Source organism: Scyliorhinus canicula, chromosome 21 (genome assembly GCF_902713615.1).
Source record: "Scyliorhinus canicula chromosome 21, sScyCan1.1, whole genome shotgun sequence".
Taxonomy (NCBI): Eukaryota; Metazoa; Chordata; class Chondrichthyes; order Carcharhiniformes; family Scyliorhinidae; genus Scyliorhinus; species Scyliorhinus canicula.
The window spans coordinates 41,964,838-41,987,108 of NC_052166.1; the positions used below are offsets into that span (position 1 = coordinate 41,964,838).

Sequence of the window (22,271 nt, forward strand, 5' to 3'; positions counted from 1 at the left end):
CCGAGCTAAAGATACTTGTAAGTCTCGTTATAGATCTCGCACTTTGCTTGTACTAATGGTTCCCAAGGCAGGGCTGCTTAAACAGCTACCTTTTCTTAAGTGATGGTTGTCAAACTGCAAATTGTGATACTCTTTTCAAAGATAGAGTGTGAGCCACCAAATAGAAAACAGTGTTAACGCGTAAGAAGATTTGAAAAACAAATTAGCACAACGATAGAAATATGGGGCAGAATTTAACGGAAAGGTTTCGAAGTTCATTTGTGCTGGGTTTTGCAGGCAGTTTCCCGCCGGCTTTGTCAGTGAGTTCCCCACTGCTAAAAAACGACATGTAGTCACTTCTTTGGGCCCCGGGGAATTTCTCGCCAGTTTAGCCCACACTTAGAATTTTTTTCAGCACTGGGGAGCTGAATTCAGAGATCGAGCAGCCATTTTGAAAGGGTGCCCTGACCTCTGTGGTCGCCCACAGCCCCCCCAACATGGGAAATGGCACCCCTCACACACATGGTCATTACACCTCCTTCCCCCCTGCCCCGCAACTAAGGACACATTATGGGGCCCCTGGGGACCAAGCCCCGTTCAGCCCCCCTCCCCCTCCAGGACCCCCACCCTTTGCCACGCCCCCCCCCCCCCCCCCCCAACCTCTTACAGGCCTCTACTTACCTGCCCTGCACCCAACCCCCACTTTTCATACCTCCCCACCCTGATTTCATGGGCTTGCCCCTCCCCCCCCTCCGCTACTGATCCTTGGCAGTGCCAGCCTGGTACCCAAGCACCCTTGCCCTGCCATCCTGGCAGTGCTCATGCCAGCTTGGCAGTGCCACCCAGGCACCTTGGCACTGCAAGGGTGGCAATGCCAAGGTGCCAGCCTGGCAGTGTCAAGGTGCCCATGTTCCAGGGGGAGGGTCAGTGGACGACCCTGCACTATCCCTGGCCAAGCAGGGGCATCTGATGGACACGACAGATCCCCAGAGATCCACATTTGTATCAACCAGTACTGAACGGTGCCGGCCTGTGACTCGTTGGGGATGCCGGCAGATCCCGAGAGGCCAGTAGATCATGGGTTACCTCACCTAAGTAGTCACACATTGTTTGGCTATGCCCCCTTTGGGCAGGAGTCTTTGACTCCTCGCGAGACTTGGGCAAGTCCCGCGAGCTGTAAAGGCTGCAGGAAAGCCCACGGGACACCTCTCCCAGGATCAAGCGGGTGTCGCACTCTCGCTCGAGCGCAATGCGGCCGGTAGATCACGCCTAACATGTTAGTAAACCAGATAATAACCACTTTATGTCGCTTCTAACATTACAAAAAAAAATCTACACAGAGGCATACTTGGAAAATATATAGTTGCCGAGTGAAAGGGTATACTGAGAGGGGATTGTAAAGAGGAAATGCATGTGGAGGAGCATGTGGGCTGAAGCAAAAAAATTCTAGGTGGTTGAAGGCATAGCTGCCAATTCATGGGGCAAAGGGCAACATGACCATTACTGCCTATGCTAACTTCATACTCTATTTAGAGTAAACTGCTTACATTGCTATCTTTGCGCCTGCTCATTTTGCTCCCATCATGCAAGAAGGATTAAATAGTTTATTCACCAAGATGTCTGAAACACCAACGGAAGTTACAGAGCATTTTTTTATTTGGTTGCTGATACTGTTGGGAAAAGCTCTTGACCTTTTCATATTCTTCAGTTACCACTTTGCAGTATAGAGGTGACCTGTCCATTTAAAGTTGTTGTTTTGTCCATTTGTCCCATTCTGTGCAATCAGGTAAATAAATAGCCAACTGTGAGATCCCAACCTATCATCTGAAGTGTTCCAAACAAGAATTTATTACAATAGAAAATTCAAATGATTAGATTTTCACTATTTGCACACAAAATTGTTTTTCTAGGTCTTGGTGGAATAAAAATATTAGGGGATAGTGTTAATTGCCTTCAAAACATTGTAGTGACAACAAATAGAGTAACACAATTACAGTCACTCAATGTTTTTAACATTGAATAAAACATCCAAATTGTTCAGAGACAAAATAATTCAGTATTATGTCATCCTTGTATAAATGTCTGTACTGTAGATTTAGGTCTGGGTTGTTTTGACAGACCAGCTCCCTTTTATTCAAACACAAAGAGAAATCAGAATGTAATAAGTAAGCTCAGCGTGCCTTTCTGGTGATGAAAGCAGAAACACCAATGACAAACAGTCACGAGCAGACAGGAAAATGGCGAAGATATAAAGATAAATCACTTATCTCCTTTTCGCCTGGAATTAACTGTATCACAGTCAAATTTTCTGAAGTTGTGAAACTTAAAATCTATGGAGTTACACCAATGTGGAAATATGGGCCTGAATTTAACAGTGCTGTCGTGATGGGACCCGCTGCAGGAAAACTGATGACTCAGCATCGACCGGACAAAAATCCCACCCATGGTATTTGGTAGCGAGACTGTTTCCACTCAGGAAATTCAAAGTACATACGTTTCGCCAAAGTGTCATTAGCTAGCAGTAATTTTGCATTTCTATTCAGCCATTAGGACAATGTAAAAACCTATGGGAATTGGGCGAAGAGAAAACATAATCCATCAATCCTGTTCACTGCCCTAATATCCCTTGGTGGGAAATGTGTCTGCGTGCATCAGGAAAGAACAGGATTAGGTGCGACTGCAATGCCTCCCAGGGATAAATAACCTACCAGTACTCATTTGGAATCATTCACTAAGAACGATTTAGGAATGTAGGAAGAGGAACAGGCCATTTAACCCTCAGTTTTAAAATTAATATTTGACTTGCATCAATTGTCTTATGCAGAAGAGAGACTGTGTGTACGAGCGTTTCCTATCTTCGCCCCTGAAAGGCCTGGCTCTGATATTGAGGCATGTCTTAGATTCATCATTTGCTAAGCAAGATACTGCAAGGTTGCCAGGGCCACAGAACTCTACCCCACATGAGACAGCACATGCAGGAGAGAAATAGAGTTCCTGTCACAACTGTAGTGTGCCAGGGTGTTGGTTCAAATTATGGTTCACAGAGATAAAGGAAAATAGCAGAACCCCCCCATTATCATGACAGTTCTATTAAGAACACTTTTGTCTTTGTAACCACAGTAAAAGGCATTATCAAAGTAGGCAAGGCAATTTTGCACAATTGTAGTGAAACCTCTGTTTACCGAGCAAACATGTTTTTGAATAAGACAATACAAGGTGGAAGTGTGGCTCATTTCCTTCTCATGAAAGATGCTTTGGAATAAAGTACTTAAAAGTTAAAATAGGTTTTGAACAATCCATCATCTTGTCATACAGTAAACAACAGGCTCTACTGTAATTGAGCGTGAGTTTTAACTGAATAGCTCTTTTCATGGTGGCAGCCTTTGAAATGTAGTACAATCATAATATCCAGCCGAATGTGTTGTTTAAAACTGGTCAAAATCATGCAAATTGCAGCATAAGAGGCTGTGCAGCCTAACTCACCAGGGCTGGTGCCAGCTCTTCAACTAGTGTTATCTAGTGTCACATTTTCTTTCAGCTTTTCCCATTATTCTTTCATTGCTTATTCCATTCCCTTCTTCAATGATAGTTTCTGCCACTATAGCTAATTGCAATAAAGCAATCCATTAAAATCTTCTGTGTAAAAAACCTTTGAACTTCTCCCTTATTCTTTTTGTTACTATTCTTTTTGTTACTATTTTGTGTTAAAGTCCCGTTGCTAATCATTTGGCAACCAGTGAAATTCACTGCCATCTCCAAAACTTTCCTAATTGTGAAAAAAAAAATATTTATCAGGTTCACAGTCGTTTTACTGATTGGAAAAGATCACACATCACAAGGTGGCACAGTGATTAGCACTTCTACCTCACGACACCAGGGACCCGGGTTCAATTCTGACCTCGGGTGACTGTCTGTGTGGAGTTTGCCCGTTCGCCCTGTGTCTGCGTGGGTTTCCTTCAGTTGTTCAGATTTCGTCACACAGTCGAAAGATGTGCAGTTAGGTGAACTGGCCATGCTAAATTGCCCCATAGTGTCTAAAAATGTGTAGCTTAGGTTACAGGGATAGGGCGGAGGGAGTGGGCCTTGGTTCGGTGCTTTTTCAGAGCATCGGTGCAGAATTGATGGGTCTAATGGCCTCCTTCTGCACTGTAAGGATTCTATGATATACATCGCCTCGCAGTGAAAAAGCACTGCAGTGCACCCATTTACTAAGCCGCTAGACCACATTAACAGGATGCCTGTGATTACCCACACAGAAAGTTCCTAATTCTCAGGCAGCTGTGCACCAAGAATAAGGAAGAGCACAGCTCCTTGTGACCGGTTATATGGCAGTATGCCTCAACCCCACCATTTAAGTCAACAGTGTGAACAATAGGGAAGAAGAGAACGAGGTGAATGCTTTGGATCTCTATTTAGTTTTACAACAATTGCACACTGATTGGAATGTGCGATTTATAAAAAGATGATAGTCTGTTTATAAACGATTTTCATAAGACTATTAAAAATCAAGATTCTGATGACTCTTATGCTTAGTACTCTCAGTAAGGTCCAGCCATTCACGGCTTCCTCTCACAAATGTGTTTTACCGTGCAAAGATCCTTGTACACCAGATCATCCATTACAGTCCCAAATGTTCACCTATCCAGGGACTTAAACATAAGTCAAAATAGAAGTCAACTTTACAAAATGCTGAAAAGAAGAAAAAACACCTAAATTAAGTTCTTTTAAAAAACTGAAGATGTCCATGGCACATTTCCTACAGTAGAAAGTGTGTCTTCTGCAGTTGTTTGCAGGTGGGTGTTTATTGGTGCCCTGATTTGATTCCTGATCACAACCCACCTCCATTCTCAAGTAAAGCACTGCAAGTGAGACAAATTTTACATTGTTCTTGTTTTTCTTTTATATTTTTTAAATTCGCCTCCTTTTTCACATTTTCTCCCAAATTTACATACAACAATAATCAGTAACGAATGTAATGTCAATCCCCATATCCATAACAACGATCCCATCCTCCCACCAAACATTAGCCCGCATGTTAACATAAACAAATGGCAAAGAGGAATCAGGAATAACCCATAGTCACCATTAACACATACAGTCCCCCTCCCCCCAACCCCTCCCCCCAACCCATCCAGCCCCCAACCCCCCCTAATGTTCGATGTGATCCAATTCTCAAAAGTGCATAATGAATAACGCCCATGAATTGTAGAATCCCTCCATCCTTCCCCTCAGTTCAAATTTGACTTTTTCAAGCATCAAGAATTCCAGCAGGTCCCCACGCCAGGGCACAGGGTGGAGAGGTTGATCTCCACCCTAACAGGATCCGCCTTTAGCCGATCAACGAGACGAAGGCTACAACATCTGCCTCCGCACCCGTTTCCAACCCCGGCTGGTCCAATATGCCGAATATGCCTCCCGAGGACCTGGGTCCAGTTTCACGTGCACCAGTTTGGAGATTATCCTGAACACTTCCTTCCAGTAATCCTCCAGTTTTGGATAGGACCAAAACATATGAACGTGGTTTACAGGGCCTATTAGCAATGTTCACTTCTACCCCCTCAAAGAGCCGGCTCATCCTTGCCCTAAGGTGCGCTCTATACACCACCTTCAGCTGCATCAGCCACAACCTCGCACACGAGGTGGAGGCATTCACCCTCCGGAGCACCTCACAACAGAACCCCTCCTCCATACCCTCTCCCAACTCTTCCTCCCACTTTGCTTTGATCCCTTCTAGCAGTGCCTTCTCCTCCTTCAAAATAGCCCCGTAAACTGCCGATACTACCCCCTTCTCCAGTCCCCCTGTTGTCAACACCTCCTCCCTCCAACAATGTGGAAGCCGACTCTACTGGGAAGCTCTGTATCTCCTTTCTGGCAAAGTCTCGAAACTGCACGTATCTACGTATTTCCCCCTGCTCCAACCCATACTTCCTTCAATCCTGCAAAACCACCCCCAAGAAACAATTTTTTTTAGTGTCCTAATTCCTTTCTCCTCTCCCTCCAAAAATTTCTATCCCACTTCCCTGGCTCAAATCTATGGTCCACCCGAATTGGAATTTCCCTTGACCCTGCCCTCAACCCGAAGTGCTGTCGAAACTGCCTCCGAATTCTCAACAAAGCTATTACTACTGGGCTCCCTGAGTATCGCACATTGCTCTTGTTTTATTGTTTTTATTAAACAATTTCTCCAGTATATTCCATAACTTTTATTACCTTTGATCCTTTGCCTATGTCAGATTTTAGGATGGCTGGAACCTATCTAATTGACTCCCAATGTAAAGTACATTTGTCGTTTGCGTGTTTTTGTGGGAACGTAACCCCCTGCGAATGGCAGAACTTTACTGTACTCTAGGGTTGCACTTAACTGGAATTCATAATTTTATATTATTTTAAATATATGTTTTATTCTTCCTCCTTGCGTAGGCTATAACAAAAGGGCTGCAACATTTAAACATGGAAATGCAATTTCTTAACTGAATAGTGCTGTACGCACAATGATGTTGTTTTTCCTTGACCGATACTTAGCTATATACCAAGTAAAGGTTAAATAGGCACATGCCACTAATTACAACCACAAATATCACACTAACAGAGAACATAAACATATGCATATTTTACACATTTACTTACCTCAGGAAAACTCATCATATTTACCAAGATGAGTTGAGGTGACTTCAGGGAGATTTGTCCCAGATGATTTAATGGAAATTTCCCATTGTTAGTGGTAACTGTTATATGGTCCAAAGCACCTAAAGAAAATATGATTCCAGCACATGGTGACAATATTTAATAAACAAGATCAAGTAAATGTAAATTGGAGCATTTTTAGATAACATTTCTGTAGTAATAGAAGTATTTGTTTAAATTGAATCTTCATAGATCACAAATGGTCTTCCCTGTATTCAATTTAGAATTGCTCCCATAATCCACTGCAATTTCCCATACTTTTATCCTACTTATAGGTCATAGAACATAGGTCCTGAGACACAATCTCCTGTAAATTATAGAAATTCAGTTCAATTTTTTCTCTTAACAATTTGCCTAGCAGCAATACACAGTTAAAATTATATATCAAATGCAATTGATGACGGGTGGCATGCTATAGCTCACTGGCTGCTTATGACACATTTTTTGTTCTTAAACCACAAAGCAGCTATTTTGGAAATAAGCAGAAAATTATGGAAACCCAAAACTGCTAATTCTACACTTTTGCTGTTTTCTTTCTTATGATCAGAAGTAAGTTTATTTTAAAATACAAGAAAGTTTCAAGCTGCTGAATAATTGTGCCTTCTGGGCTGCTGTCAACATGAATCATTGATATAACCTTGATATAACCCTGTAAATACCAAAACTTCACACCGAAGTATCCACCACAATAGAAGCATGGTACTGTTTCTGGTTTCTTTGTGAAAATGAGTCAGATATATAATAATCACTGATCAATTGGCTTCTTCAAGTAAGTATATTAGAGAATCTCATCGGATAATAGGACAATATCTGTTAAATCTAAGTGAGGAAGTACTTCATGCGGGTGTTTGATCTTGTAATATGAAATCTTTATGGTTTTATTTGTTAGAACGTTTTCCTTGATTTATATTAATAGTCCTCATGATGTAAAAGAAGGTGAATATTTTCTGTAAATTGACCTGAGTTAACAGCTCCCTTATGGACATGACTGAAATAACTTTTGGTTTAATAGTATAAGTCGACAAGAGTTTCAGAAATTCAATTCTGATTATAAATAAAGTATAATTAACAATTATTTTATCATTACAATAACAATTTTGATCCTTTTTATTTATAGTAAACATAGACAGTCACGTGACTCCAGATATAGGACCTTATATTTGATGCCACAAGAATTTTGGTATCTTAAAACTGTTCCAATACAAATAAATCAAGGGCTCAGCATTTCAGCCAGTATCCATTCACATTCTGGCTCTCTCTATTTTCCTATTTTACAGTAAACTCACATACAGCTAATATAACTGTACAATATGTTGAATAGTGTATTATTTACCATACTGTAAGGCAGTTAACATGTCAAGTATACAAATTTCTATTTTATCTGTTAAAATAAGCAAGGCAATACTGAATGATGCCTCAGCATGTTGCGTGATGTGTGATATTTTTCTCCTCGTATTCACAAGCCACAGTCTCTGATGCACTTGTTGGCAGCAACATTGAAAGAAATGTCAATTTTACTACTGGCAGCTCGTTCTCTGAAATTTTGTAGACAACTATAATCGGTATTTTTGTATTTGGAAGTTTCATGTCAACACTTAATCAGCTAAGGCAAAAAAAGAACTCCTTCAATAATAGAACTAGAAACCTCATAACTTGCTCGATATTTGGAACGCATTTATTACTTTTTCTGCCTTAGGATGCTGTTACCTGTCAGCATATCTAGAAAACCATCTGCAAACACTTCTGTTAGACAGTTTTGACATGTGTCTCCTACAAAAAGCATTTTCAGGAAGCTATTAGCAAAAATGGATTCTTCCTGGTCAAGACCATGGTAGAAAGGGTCTCTGGAAGGTCGTACAAAGTGACCAAAGTATAATGTAGCATACAAAGCTCGGTTGCATTTTATAGTAAAGTGTGGAATATCAAAAATTGGGAAGTTTGAATGTGGGATAAGTGCCGCCGTTTGCTTTCTTAAACTGGTATCTGGATTTTCTTTTAAATTGGTATAGAAGTAAAAATAATTTAGCATTAAATGTCCTGCGTAAATTTCAAATAAAACATTTCACCACATACAGATCTTTTAAATATAAAGTTTGCCTAATCACTCATCTTGACTTTTTAGTTTCTAGAACTCAAACCAAGAATATAATGAAATTTAACCTGGGGCAGATTTCAGCCAACCCAGGAACACTTAATTCAGGCGCTTGGCTATGAAAATATGTCACACCACCAAACGAACAGTCTCACAAATACACAGCAGTGAAAATGAAGGTCAATTTTGCCAAACAAAATAAATGATTACATGAGCAGCAATTTAGGTATCGGATAAATTGTGGGGAGCCAAATCTGCTTGTTGGATAATGAATAAAAATACGTAAAATGGAGGTCAATTTACTGTTGTCTATTATGACTGTGCGATTTGGATGAGAAGAGACATTCTGAACAATTGTAATGGACTGATTGATAGCCGCTTTGACCACAGAAGCCAAAAGCAGCTTAATATAAGGGGCTGGTTTAGCTCACTCGGCTAAATCGTTGGCTTTTAAAGCAGACTAAGCAGGCCAGCAGCACGGTTCGATTCCCGTACCAGCCTCCCCAGACAGGCGCCGGAATGTGGTGACTAGGGGCTTTTCACAGTAACTTCATTGAAGCCTACTCGTGACAATAAGCAATTTTCATTTCATTTCATTTCAATATTCCACATGTTATGTGGACTATTCATGGCTGCATGTGTGCCATTTTTTAAAAAATGTGCTAGTTAATGTTATGTAGGAAGTGGTGAGTGGCAAAAGCAAAATTCTGGGTGACCTGTAATAGTGCATGCACAGTGACACTGAAAGGTTCACGCTATATGAAGAAATCAGTTCCAGCCAGAAACCCAGCATGAATAAGCCCACATGCACGGAACAATTAAACATGTATTATTTCTAAAGCCCCAGGACTGGATTCTCCGCTCTCAGGGTTCTCCGTTGGGTCGGCAGTGCACCCACGCCCGGGGACTTCCCAACGGTGTGGGGTAGCCCACAATGGGATACCACATTGGCCAGAGGCGGGATGGAGAATCCCGCCCCCTAGATTTTCCAGTCCCCGAACCATTTGTTTCTCAGAAGCGTGCCGTTCGGTGGCGGCGGGATTCTATGCTCCCGCCGCTGGTGAATAGGATTCCCACTGAAGTCAACCCACGCCGCCAGGAAAATCATGGGTGAGGGTGCGTTCCGGCAGGAAAAGTGAATTGCAACAGCCAGAGAATTCTGCGGGTTATGTTTTTAAGAGTAGGATCAATAATTAATATTTTAAAATACACTTTATATCCATCAAGCTTACCTGGTGAGGTTCTTATATTTAGATTCTTCCCATAATCATTTTTGAGACTCTCTATGATTTCCAACATCTCCTGTTTCAATTCATTGAGGTTAATAATATCCTCCACTAAAGCAGCATTGATGTTCACTCGTGGTCCTGGTTGTCCTTTAGATTTCACTAGAACAGCAGCAGTTCAGGTACATTATACTGCAGGTATAAATAAACTTAAAGCTAATGTAAATTCAGCGCACAGTAACTTGCCATTGGGTGCTCATCTGTAAGTAGCCAAAATCATTTGAATTTACAAAGGTTTACCTGACACAGCAGGTAATATTGGGGCAGGGTCATTTTCTGTTTGGACTGGAATAATTCAGTAATTAACTCTACATTTTGTACACCAAATTAAATAGGATGTGTTCTGGTTTGCTGATTACATACAGTACAAATGATGCTCATTTTCAAATATTTTATTAAAATCTTCATTAAAAGCTCATCTGGGCAAATGTTCAGATTTGATAACCGCCTTAGAATTACATTCTCGTGGTTGTATTTGCATCTTGCTGGCTGTGTAACCAACAGATATTTTTAGCAATCACTTGGAAAGACCTTGTAAACAATTCCATCCTATAGCCTAGAAAGGATATGAATTTAGAAATGGATACTGCACACACTTGCATCCACAAAGTAAGTTCTCAGATGATAAGATTTCAAGCCCAAAATAAGATTACATTTTGAACCAATTTTTCAACCATTACTGGCTGAATTACAAAAAACCAAAAAGTAAATTGAACCAGATGACTTTCTATAAAAGTATCAATCATGATTACAAAGGCAAATGATTTCAAAAACTAAATGTACACTGTTTTCCATTTCTACATATTATATATTATAAAAAAGGGAAAAGTAAGGTGGTTACCTTTGGTCTTTTTGGTCGCAAGTGGTCGGCTCAGGGATACATGTAGGGCCCCACACTGCTTGCAGTTGTCCAGGAACACAGCTGCAGGTCCTACCCGGCTCTCCACTGCTGATCGCATGAGAAGCGGTCGGAATTTGTACACCGTGGCTCTAAGCTGGTACATCTGTCTCAGCACAATCGACATTGCGCAGGAAACTGCTTTTAATTGTTACCTAAAGTATAGCAGAAAGGCATTTTCAGGGTTGAGGAAAAGTTCAAAAAGACTCAGTAAGACCGATGCAGGGAAGAGAAGTTTTCAGCAGCTTGTTAACATCGTTTAAATTTTCATTTTCCTCACATGCTTTAGTTTTCCCAGGCCTCTGTCAGTAAGCCACCTACCTATTCCCAATATTACAAGGCAGACTTTTCCTTCAACATCTTCCAACATTCAAAACAAGTAATTTTATTCCAGCTTTTTCTCATTAAGGATTTTTACACGTGGCCCAATATAGCTGATTCAAACTCAATGTAGTGTTCAATGACATACTGCCTCAGAAAAGTACTGCCAAATAATTATTACACTGAGTATTTAAACTGAGTTTAACACCAGCCTGGTGCCTAGTCCAGGCTTTAAAATCCATCTATCAAAGTTTGGTGCATGGCTGTTATCGGGAGAGGGAAGATACTGAAGGTGGGAAATATCCTGCAAATCTGAAAAATTTGTATTAGACTCCAGTAATTTTTTTTGAATTTAGAGTACCCAATTAATATTATTTTTCCTCCAATTGAGGGGCAATTTTAGCGTGGCCAATCCACCCAACCTGCACATCTTTGGGTTGTGGGGGTGAAACCCACACAGACATGGGGAGAACATGCAAACTCCACATGGACAGTGACCCAGGGCTGGGATTTGAACCCGGGTCCTCAGCGTCGTAGTCCCAGTGCTAACTACTGTGCCACATTCTATTCAATTTTCTGGTTGAATTTAATTCTGATCATGTTGGCCGATGCCAGTGCTGGAAAATAGAAATCTTTCCACTCTTAACACTCATTGAACCACTTTCTCGTTCAGGTATAACACAAACCAGGTGCAGAATAAAGTTAACACCGCCCTATCCCATCAATGCACCTTAAATCAATTTTCACAACAGTAAGCCCTGCTACAGGGGTGTGAATGTTTCCAATTTTCACACAAATCATCCCAGTGGCCTCTGAATGAGACGGCTAATTTGTGCTCTATTTCGGCCAGCTCTGTGCTTTACATTTATTCCCGTTAGGAACTGGGTTCAGTGGCCCGAACTCATTTTATGTACGACCTTTTTAACAGGGAATCATTTTATCTGCATGCCTGGACTGGATTTGAATGCACGTCCCACAGATCAAACAACAGGTTTAAACTTAACATATCACCCACTATCCTAAAATAGACTGAATATCAATAACACTTTAAGTCTTAGTCACCTTGTTACAGAAGGATAAATTACACTGGCTCAGTGCACACATTTCACAGTATTAATTGTCAACATCAGTCAGTAGTACTAAAATCTCAGCTGAGTGTTCCTGATTTGTTACTTATTCGACTCTGTGAGCATCCTGATTATTCAGAGGATATAGAAAATTATACATTCAGACTCAATAATATCGCTTATTGTCACAAGTAGGCTTCAAATGAAGTTACTGTGAAAAGCCCTTAGTCGCCACATTCCAGCGCCTGTTCGGGGAGGCCGGTATGGGAACAAACAATGTATCACAAACTATTCCCTCTTCAGCCAGCCAAATTAACTCAGAGAGAATCTCAATCAATTATTTCAAGTGTGTATTCACTAATTGTGTTAATGCTAACCTGAGAAAGTTGTTAATAAAATTTATAATGGGGGGGGGGGGGGCGGAGTAGCACAGTGGCGCAATGAGTAGCACTGCTGCCTCACGGTGCTGAGGTCCCAGGTTCGATCCCGGATCCGGGTCACTGTCTGTGTGGAGTTTGCACATTCTCCCTGTGTTTGCGTGGGTTTTGCCCCCACAACCCAAAGATGTGCAGGCTAGGTGGATTGACCACGCTAAATTGCCCCTTAATTGGAAGAAATGAATTGGGTTCGCTAAATTTATTTTAAATAGTTATAATCGGGACTTTAAATTTAATGGTTATTCAACAGCTAGGAACGCTGCCACTGTCTAAAATTACATGCACCTAAGGCAGAATCTACTGAATTTACTGCATCTATTGCAGACAAGTTAAAGAATTGAATGATAAATTCCAGTACACGTGTTAAGCAAGTCAGAATTGTGGGGCGGTATTCTCCAATAATGGGGCTATATCCTCACGCCAGCGTTGAATCACTCTGGACTTTCCTCAAGAAAGTGTTGAGCGATTCTCCTACCTGAAGGGGGCTAGCAGGGCCCCGGAGTGCTTCTCGCAGCTCTAGCTGCGGATACTGGGCCCCACACTTCTGGTCAGGAGTCCGTGCACGCGCACAGTGGCGGCCACCCTATTGGACATGGCGGACTTGGACCACGGAGCGGCACCAGAAATATAGGCCCCCCTCATCCCTCCCCCCTACCGAGATAGCACGTGCCCATAGGTCCGTGACACCCGATTGCCCCCCTGGCCGTCGATGAGGCCCACCTCCGGTGATCGATCCCCCCCCCCGGGCGGCCGCGGACTGAGTCCGCAGCCGCCACCGGCCGTTCCTAACAGCCGATAGGTGGTTAGAACCACGCCGTTGGGAACTCGTCCAGATTTCCTCGGAGAATTGCAGGTGGGGGGGGGGGCCTCGGTCAATGACCCCCTACCCATGCTGCGTGGTTCGCGTGCAAGAGACTCCCGAGCGATTCACGGACTGGAGAATCGCTGGTTCGGAGTCGATCCGGATTTCAGCGTAAACGCTCTTTCTGCGCCCCCCGCCGATCGCGATTTCAGCGCGGAGGCTCGGAGAATCCAGCCCGTGATACTTTTCGTATCTTTTAACATCGGGGTGCACAAAAGGCATAGAGGACAGAAAAACAAACCTCAAATTATAAAACCTTCCAACAAAACTAAAGCCATTAGAAAACCAGAAGTGATGATTTTGTACCAGCAATTGTATTTTGGAGTTCCAATGCTGAGCCAGTTCAGCTCACATGTGGTTTGATGAGGACATCTGAACCCCTCCCCTCCACGCAAATAGATTATTGTTTTGTAATGACTCCCGAAGCATTTATATTCAAAGCATTGCATTTCCTGGTAACAGTGAAACAAGGCTGCAGTCATATTTGTCTGGCACTGTGAAGAGACATGGGAGGTGTAGAATAAGTGGGAGGCTCCGGCCGCCGTTGAAATACCACTACTCTTATTGTTTTTTCACTTACCCGGTGAGGCGGGCCCTGAGGAGCTCTCGCTTCTGGTCGGAAGCGCCCGGGCACGACCCGCTCCTTGGACAGTGGCAGGTGGGGAGTTTGACTGGGGCGGTACACCTGTCACACCGTAACGCAGGGAGGACAGAAACCTCCCGTGGAGCAGAAGGGCAAAAGCTCGCTTGATCTTGATTTTCAGTATGAATACAGACTGTGAATGCGGAGCCTCACGATCCTTCTGACCTTTTGGGTTTTAAGCAGAAGGTGTCAGAAAAGTTACCACTTGTGGCGGCCAAGCGTTCATAGCGACGTCGCTTTTTGATCCTTCGATGTCGGCTCTTCCTGTCATATTTGTAGTGCAAGTCTCAAGTTAAAATCTCAGCTGACTCCAAAACAAGGAGGGTTGAGATCCCCTCTATCTAGTCGTATGCAGCACTCCCTGATCTCAGGTGTGACTTTTGACCTTTAATGCGATGTCAATGGTGGGGTTCAAAGAGCCAGTGTTTTTACTAGCAGGAGGCAGAATTGAGAAATGTAAATGGACAAACAGGAGCATGCCTGATATTTTCAGGGATGGAGGAAGCAGGATATTGCAAAGCGGGCAAGCAGAAAGCACATAAGGTAAACAGCGGTGAGAGAAACCTGGTTGGCGATCATGAATCAACATCGAGCTGATTTCAGCTTCACAGCATCAGCTTGTTCTTTGAATTCTATCGGAGTAGTGAAGGAGTGAATGAAACAGACAAGATGTTTTTAAGTGAAAATGTTTTCTAAATGATGAACTATTATCCTTCCATCCCATTATCTGATAGATAAGTATCAAAGACTGGAGAAATCAAATGATTGAAATAATTGATGCATTGTAGCAACATCTTAAAAATGCTTGGAAAGATGAAGGGCTGAATTTTCCATCCTGCTATGTCTGAAGCATTTTCCCGATGGGATGTAGAATCGGGCTTCGGAGGAAAATCGTGAATAGCATTATCTTCTTAGGGGTCATTCAATTTTGATAACACAAATGGAAGTGTAGAGTGAAATGTTTAATGTGTATTTCTTTGTACATATTATTCTCTTTTGTTAATAGTTATGCCAATCATCTGGACTGCCACCCATATTACAGTTTAGAGGAGAGACTTGGCTCTGTAGCCATCTAAGATGGCCACCTGCAAAGGGCCATGGGAATTATGGCCAACCCAGGACTCAGACAGATACGCAACCTATGTGTATCTAAAACACAGGTAAACAGACCTGACCAAAACCCCCGCTCGTTTACATTTCAATGACCCATTTTCCCAGGACAATAGGACTCCAATCAAGCAACCAGTACAGCCACAGACTGATCGGTGCTACTCCCCTTACCCAGAAAGCACAACTGCCAAGGTCAATGACCGCTAAGGACACGCCCAGCTACCAAGGCACCCGCCCCTTTATTGGCCGAAATCGAAGAGAGTGATCAGAGCCCTGTCGAACTATTGGGTCCAAGGTTAAGGACCGCCCCAAAGAGCGCAGCCATGTGTTCTGTCTCTCTTGGATCCGGCCTTTGCCATTCAATTGCAGCAGGAACAACCAGCTAAGTTCAAGCCCAACGATCGCTACCTGACGGATGAGCCCAGCAGAGACAGAGCCACTTTCTTCGAACCAGCCAAGTGAAATCCAGATAAAGGCCTTTATCCATTTGCACAGTGCCAGACACCCTGAAGTACAGGTTATTGTAGCTGATAGGTGTAGTTTAACTCATAGTAGACATTGTGTTTGCATGTTGAGATAACTCTTGTGTATGTAAATAAACCATCTTTTGAACTAACTAACTGGTTGCGTGGTCATTTGATCGATATAAGGGAAAGGCTTGTGGTTAACCGAAATAAATAAATAATACCAACAGCTCTGCTTTGAACACAAGCTTTACAAACAAACCAGTGATTTATCATTAAAAAAAATTCAGGAAAAGAAAATATGGGGTGGGATTCTCCAATCTCCCATCCGCGTTTCTCCTAGCAGTGGGAGGCGCCATGCCATTCGCTAGGGACGGGATTCCCTGTTCCCGCCACTGTCAATGGGAATTCCCATTCGGGTCACCCCACACCATCTGGAAACCCATGGGTGGGGACCAGAGAATCCCAACGGAGAATTCTGGCCGTAGGATATATGTCAACTCATTCTTACTAGATGCTTGCCTACAATAGGAAAATACTGAAGATGCTTGAAATCTGAAATAAAATTAAAATGCTGGGATAGTCAGCAGGTCAGGCAGCATCAATGGGGAGGGAAACAGAGTTTTGTTGAAGCAAGCAGGATTTGACCTGAAACGTTTGGCTGGATTTTCCAGCCTGTCCCGCCCCTGGTCACCCCCTGTGGTGGCTTGCCCAGAAGGCGGGACGGGCGAGCCACACAAAATGCCGTAGACACCAGCGGGACCGGAAAATGCCGCTTGCCAATGCAGAGCTACCTCAGTCATTGGAAAACATGTTGCTGGTGGGGTGAAAATCCCACCATTAACTCTGTTTTTCTTAAAAGAGACTGCTTGTTTTTGGTGGATGTGGAACATTCCAGGAATTGTATGGGCCACCTTTATCACTTCAGGACTATGAATAGTTTGGCAAGATGGTTCCGAAGTTTGTTCTTTTTGGTGTATTCAAACTGCAGCAGGCAAACTGGGAGCAAACCACTCTGAGTTCATATTAGGTCAAGAGAGATAATTCATAAACAGCTCTAAACTCACATCAAATTCCTAGTGACTTATTGGTAATGAAACTTTCAGAATGCATTCACCAGAAGAGACACCCTGACAATGACAGTGTAAGTAAGAAGCCTGACCAAATGCCCAGCTCCTTCAACCAAACCTGTGACTGCAATTACAAACATCCACTATGGGCTGGATTCTTTCGCCCTGCCCGCCAAAACAATGCCACGGTGAGACGCCAACAATGGAAAAATCCATTGACCTCAGGCGGAATTCTCCGGTCGCCCGGCAAACATGGCCGGAGAATTCCACCCTATGTCTCTGTCTCAAAAGATCAGATACCATGGGTTGGATTCTCCGCACCCAAATCCCGGCTGGCGCAGGGGTGGAAAATCCATTTTCCCGAACGGAATCGTGATCAGCGATGGTTCCCCGACTCTCCTGGCCCCGAAAAGCTGCGTATTCGGAGCACCTACCTGTGGCCATTGCTGGAGGCCCACTCCACCCCCAATGGCCGAAGTCCCAATGGCGTGGAGCTAATGTAGTCCTGCCGGTTCGGGAAACTAGCGAGGCGGCAGCGGACTCAGTCCGCGGACGCCCTGTTCGTGGGCCGACCGATTGGAGGGCGGGCCTTATGCAATGTTTGTGTGGGCGGTGAGGGTCGAGGGCGCGGCCGATCGGGGGGTTTATTTTCAGTTCAGCTCTGTAGTCCGAGTCCTCCATGGAGTATGGCGCGGCCGCTGGACCCAGAAGATGGGGGCCCATATCCGTAGCAAAAGCTGCTAGATCTACGCTGGGGCTTTGCTAGCCCCTGCAGGGCTAGGAATATGTGGTCATTTCACGCCAGTTTTTCTGGCTTAAAAGTCCACAGTTTAGATGCCGGCGTAAGGACATAGTCCCAATAACGGAGAATCCAGACCCATGGGTTCTGCTTCCTGTTATCTAGTTTGGCATCATATGAACCCTTGATGTGCTACTGACTCACAATACTCTCCAAGATATCAAATGTTCAGCACATACACTGCACTAATAATTAATATTAATTAAAGCAACATGGGACAAACATATAACTGGACTGGGAATCTGGTGAAAAGGTATCGCTACAGTTCAACTGGATAAGCCTAATCAAATAACCATCTCCCAGGTATAGACTGTTCTGGATCTGGTTACTAGAAGCTGCTCAACAGTGATCTTGGGTGACTCTTCTAGGAAAAATAAGCCAACTTATACTCACACCCCTCAGCATCATACGTGAATTCAGGCACTCAGAATGTGGGAAAACATATGCCAGTAGATGAAGTGCTATTGCAGTTAATGGGTTTAAACAGAATGGCCCAGATTTTCACAATGGAAGGTTTTAGAGTGGGTATGGTTTACTGAGGCAGCTGGCCATTTAAATCAGCTGCCTCCACTGAAAGTGGAAATCTGGTAGGCCAGGAGAGTGAAACCCAGTGTGTAGATTAGACCAGATGAGAACAGGCTTGTGGATTTGTTTGGATAGCCAGGTTACCCCTTTGGAGAAGTTAGGTATCCTTTGGATCTGGTCACAGGATACCTTTGGGGGGGGGGGTCAAATACTTTTTATGGTAGGTGGAGCACTTCTAAATTGTTAAAAGTAGCATAAATGTGCATAAAACAACAATGGGCAGCACGGTTGCACAGTGGTTAGCACAGTGGCTTCACAGCACCAGGGTCCCAGGTTCGATTCCCCGCTGGGAACGTGCAGAGCCTGCCCGTTTCTGAGTGGGTTTCCTCCGGGTGTTCTGGTGTCCTCCCACAGTCCAAAGACGTGCAGGTTAGATGGATTGGACATGCTAAATTGCCCTTAACCAAAAAAGGTTAGATGGGGTTATTGGGTTACGGGGATAGTGTGGAAGTGAGGGCTTAAAGTGGGTCGGTGCAGACTCGATGAGCCGAATGGCCTCCTTCTGCACCGTATGTTCTATAAACTCATTACTGTCAAGTTCATTGGAATGTCAACATACCTACCAAAATAAACTGTCAAAGGGAGATGTCAAAGGAACTATCAAGGCATTTTAATGTCCTGCCCTTTAAATCTTTCACAATAAATGTCTGGGGTAAGAAAAAAATGATTGTTTGCTATTTCACGGTCTGTTGACAAAAGGATTTCACAATCATTATGATCACAATAGGATGTCTGCTATTTTGCAGCTTGATTGACTGCGACAAGTGGTTAGAGATTTTTTGATGTGGGACTATGAATTCCAATGCTAGCTGTTATAAGCCACTGTGCACCTGATTGAAATATTTGTTTTAAAGAAGGCTTTATTTTGTTGAAGGAATCTGAATGTGGGAATTGGATTTTAATTTATAAGTTTTTTTTAATATAGTGAATCTACAATAGACACTTTGAACATTATTTTATTTAACTTTATTTTGTCTCATATCTGGATGGGTCCTGAGGTCTGCCACAGTGGAAAGTAGGTGAGTTGGCATGGCAGGCGAAAGGGCAAAGAATGGTGGGTAGGGGCATGGGTTTGTATGTTGGCACTGTTGATATAGGGGCTATAGATTGGCATAGTGGCTATCGAATGCTAAGTGAGTGGGTGGAATGACATAGAGGGCCATGAGGGGGTGGCTGGCATAGGTTGGCATGGAGCTGTAAGAGATTAGAGGGGGTGTGAGGTGGCATGTGGAGCATGAGGGCTGGAGGGATGTGTCATGCTTTAATCTTTATTTTTAAACTTTGGACACAACCCGCCTCCTCAATTGGTATCCTCGCTGTTCTTCTCAGGACTTCTAATTCAAACCCCCCCCCCCCCCCCCCCCCCCCCCCGGAGTGAAAATCCAACATTCGTGCAGCCATTTTCAACGGTCAGGTGCTGTGCACCCAACCAGTAGCAAGAATCTGGGCCTAGATAAGCAATAATGCCAACAAAACAAAATCTGCCTTGAAGAGCTACTTCAAATTTGAAATTAACACATTTGAATAAAAGCATCTCACACAGATCACTCCCCAATCAATAGAAGCTTCCTTTTAACCTTTGCAACCTGATTTTAACTTACTATAATGTACAAAATTACATGCAAAGTTTTACCTGAAAAACCTTTCTAAATGTCTTCAAATACAGAAGCAATCATGTATAGAGTGCTTCAGAAACAAATGAGATGCACATTTTAATGTTTTCTTCCCTTTATTCATAATGGTTTATTCAAATCATCTCATGTACTTTTCTAACTATTTTTGTCGTTCTACCTTCAATATCGTTGGACTTTTAATATTACTGCTGAACACAGAGGTTGTGTAAAAGTATTTTTAAGTAAAACCCCAAAACAAGAGAAGAATGGCACAATTGTGGGACATCAGCATTAAGGATTTAAGGCTCATTAACAATCTTAATTCCCAATGAAATCTGTAATTACTGAATTCGTGCAGCTGCATGTTTAACCCTTTCTTCCTGAAACTAGATTCTCAAAGGCAGCCACCATTATTGTTTGTAACTTATTCATTATTCTAGTCATTAACAATTAGAATTTGTGCAGTAATCCAATTTTGGAAGTAGCTCTTTTACATCTCTCCTTCTAACATTACTGTGCAATTTCCTCCTGTGAGTGAATGCATGAGAGGTGGCTTGACTGATGAATATAGCTTTGTAATTTTGTTCCCCAATATGTAATCAGTATTCTTCCAACTGTACAATTAGGCACAGTTGTAAAAATACTATGCCTCTGACGGGGTTAGATGATTTCTTCCAGCAGATTTTTAAAACATTTCTCAAGTCTCCTTCTGTAATTCACAATTTTTTCTCCCCAAAAGGTATCATCACTCTACTCTTCCCAAATTGAGAGAGCGGCCCACAGTGATTAATTTGCAAACGGTCTCTCACTATTCCTGGGAAAAGGTTCTAGGTTCTAGTCACCACCTGGCAATGTTGTGGCTGTGAGGGAAAACTCATTGTGTTACAAATTCACATTTTTCCACCCTGTGTCAACAGAATTGAGAACTGTGTCACGTGAACTCTGCCTGACCAAAACGGCAGGTTTTAATGCTCCTGTGAATGGTTTATTATGTTACAGTGCCATGTAAATGTAAGTTGTTGTTGCTTGCTTTAGAATAAGTCAAACAATGCCTGGTACTGCAAAAGTCCTGGAGTACTTACTTCAATAAAGTATTTCAAAGCACTTCCAAGCATGATCTTGGTATCTAGATTGGAATAAATTGTGTTTCTATGAGTAAAACTATGGATTAGTTAAATGGTTAATAGAAGAGTGGATAATGCATTATGCACATCCTTGTGATTGGTTACTTGTATGTCTCATAAACCACTAAATTACTTCACTGTACTGAAGAGGACAACAGCTGAATGTGTATCCAGAAACAATACATATTATACATCCTAGCCTTAACTTTCCCCAGACGCACTGGCAGCAAGTATGGAGAGCAAAATTGGAACCAAACTTATCACACCTTTATTGCCCGACACTTCTGGGAGACAAAGAGGCTGGCATGGGCATAAACATTTTGCCTTGTTCAAAAGGCATAATTAGGGAAATGAGGTTCCACACTGAATTGTAGTTCAGATGGCATGCATTACAGAAAAATTAGCCTAGTCAGCTTTGGTCTATCACTTAAAGCAAGGCTGCTGTTGTTAGTGTTTTGAAGGACTGTGAATTGACAATGACCATTTCTTTGAACATCCTGTGTACTTTTCATCCCTCTACATGTTGCCTGATTGTTGAAAAGAAACAATTGGCCAACACATTTTTCTGAAGTTCTTCTTATTGATCTTACAGGACAGGTTACAGTTTACAAAGTTGAGAGGATGGGAATCCCTTTCGGTGTTACCATAGGGCTGAATGAAGTGCACGAAAAGGGCACGTCTTCAGTTCAGTAATACCTCATGCAGTATGTTTTCTCCTTGGTAACACCCAAGGATCCATGTTTACAGACCAGATATATTTGTCTTTGGCACCACCACTCCACAGCCGAGACACTAATTCAGTTCTATAAGCTATTTTACAAACAACTAAGTCCAAAGATGCGTAGGTTAGGTGGATTGGCCATGCTAAATTTCCCCTTAGTGTCCAGAGATGTGCTGGTCAAATGGAATTCTGGGGATATGGTGGGTGAGTTATTCTGGAAAGGGTGCTCTTTCAGAGGTTCGGTACAGACCTGCAGGAAAGGCCTCCTTCTGCACTGTAGGGATTAATGATTCTATTAAGATTGGATCATTCTTCCTATATTATGCTCAATTCACCTAAGAAGTACATCTTTCAGGACTTGTGGGAGGAAACCTGAACACCCAGAGGAAACCCACACAGACACAAGGAGAACGTGCAGACTCCGCACAGTGACCCAAGCCGGAATCGGACCTGTGACCCTGGCGCTGTGAGGCAATAGTGCTAACCACTGTACTATCACAGTATCTTTCAAGGCTA

General features: G+C 42.8%; 1 protein-coding gene across 6 annotated transcripts in view; it reads right to left on the reverse strand.

Annotated features, from left to right (window-relative positions):
- The window catches only part of mrrf (mitochondrial ribosome recycling factor), a 76,494-nt gene that overhangs the window by 36,843 nt on the left and 17,380 nt on the right, over positions 1-22,271 (reverse strand). For 5 of the 6 annotated variants that reach the window (XM_038781561.1, XM_038781560.1, XM_038781557.1 and 2 more), the window contains exons 2-4: positions 10,883-11,094; positions 9,988-10,143; positions 6,607-6,725 (exon numbers count right to left, since the gene is read on the reverse strand). In XM_038781561.1, coding sequence (XP_038637489.1) covers positions 6,607-6,725; positions 9,988-10,143; positions 10,883-11,066 — 459 coding nt within the window. In that variant the 5' untranslated portion in view covers positions 11,067-11,094. Of the gene's footprint in view, positions 1-6,606; positions 6,726-9,987; positions 10,174-10,882; positions 11,095-22,271 lie in introns of those variants that run through there. The other variant, XM_038781562.1, reaches the window with a different exon arrangement.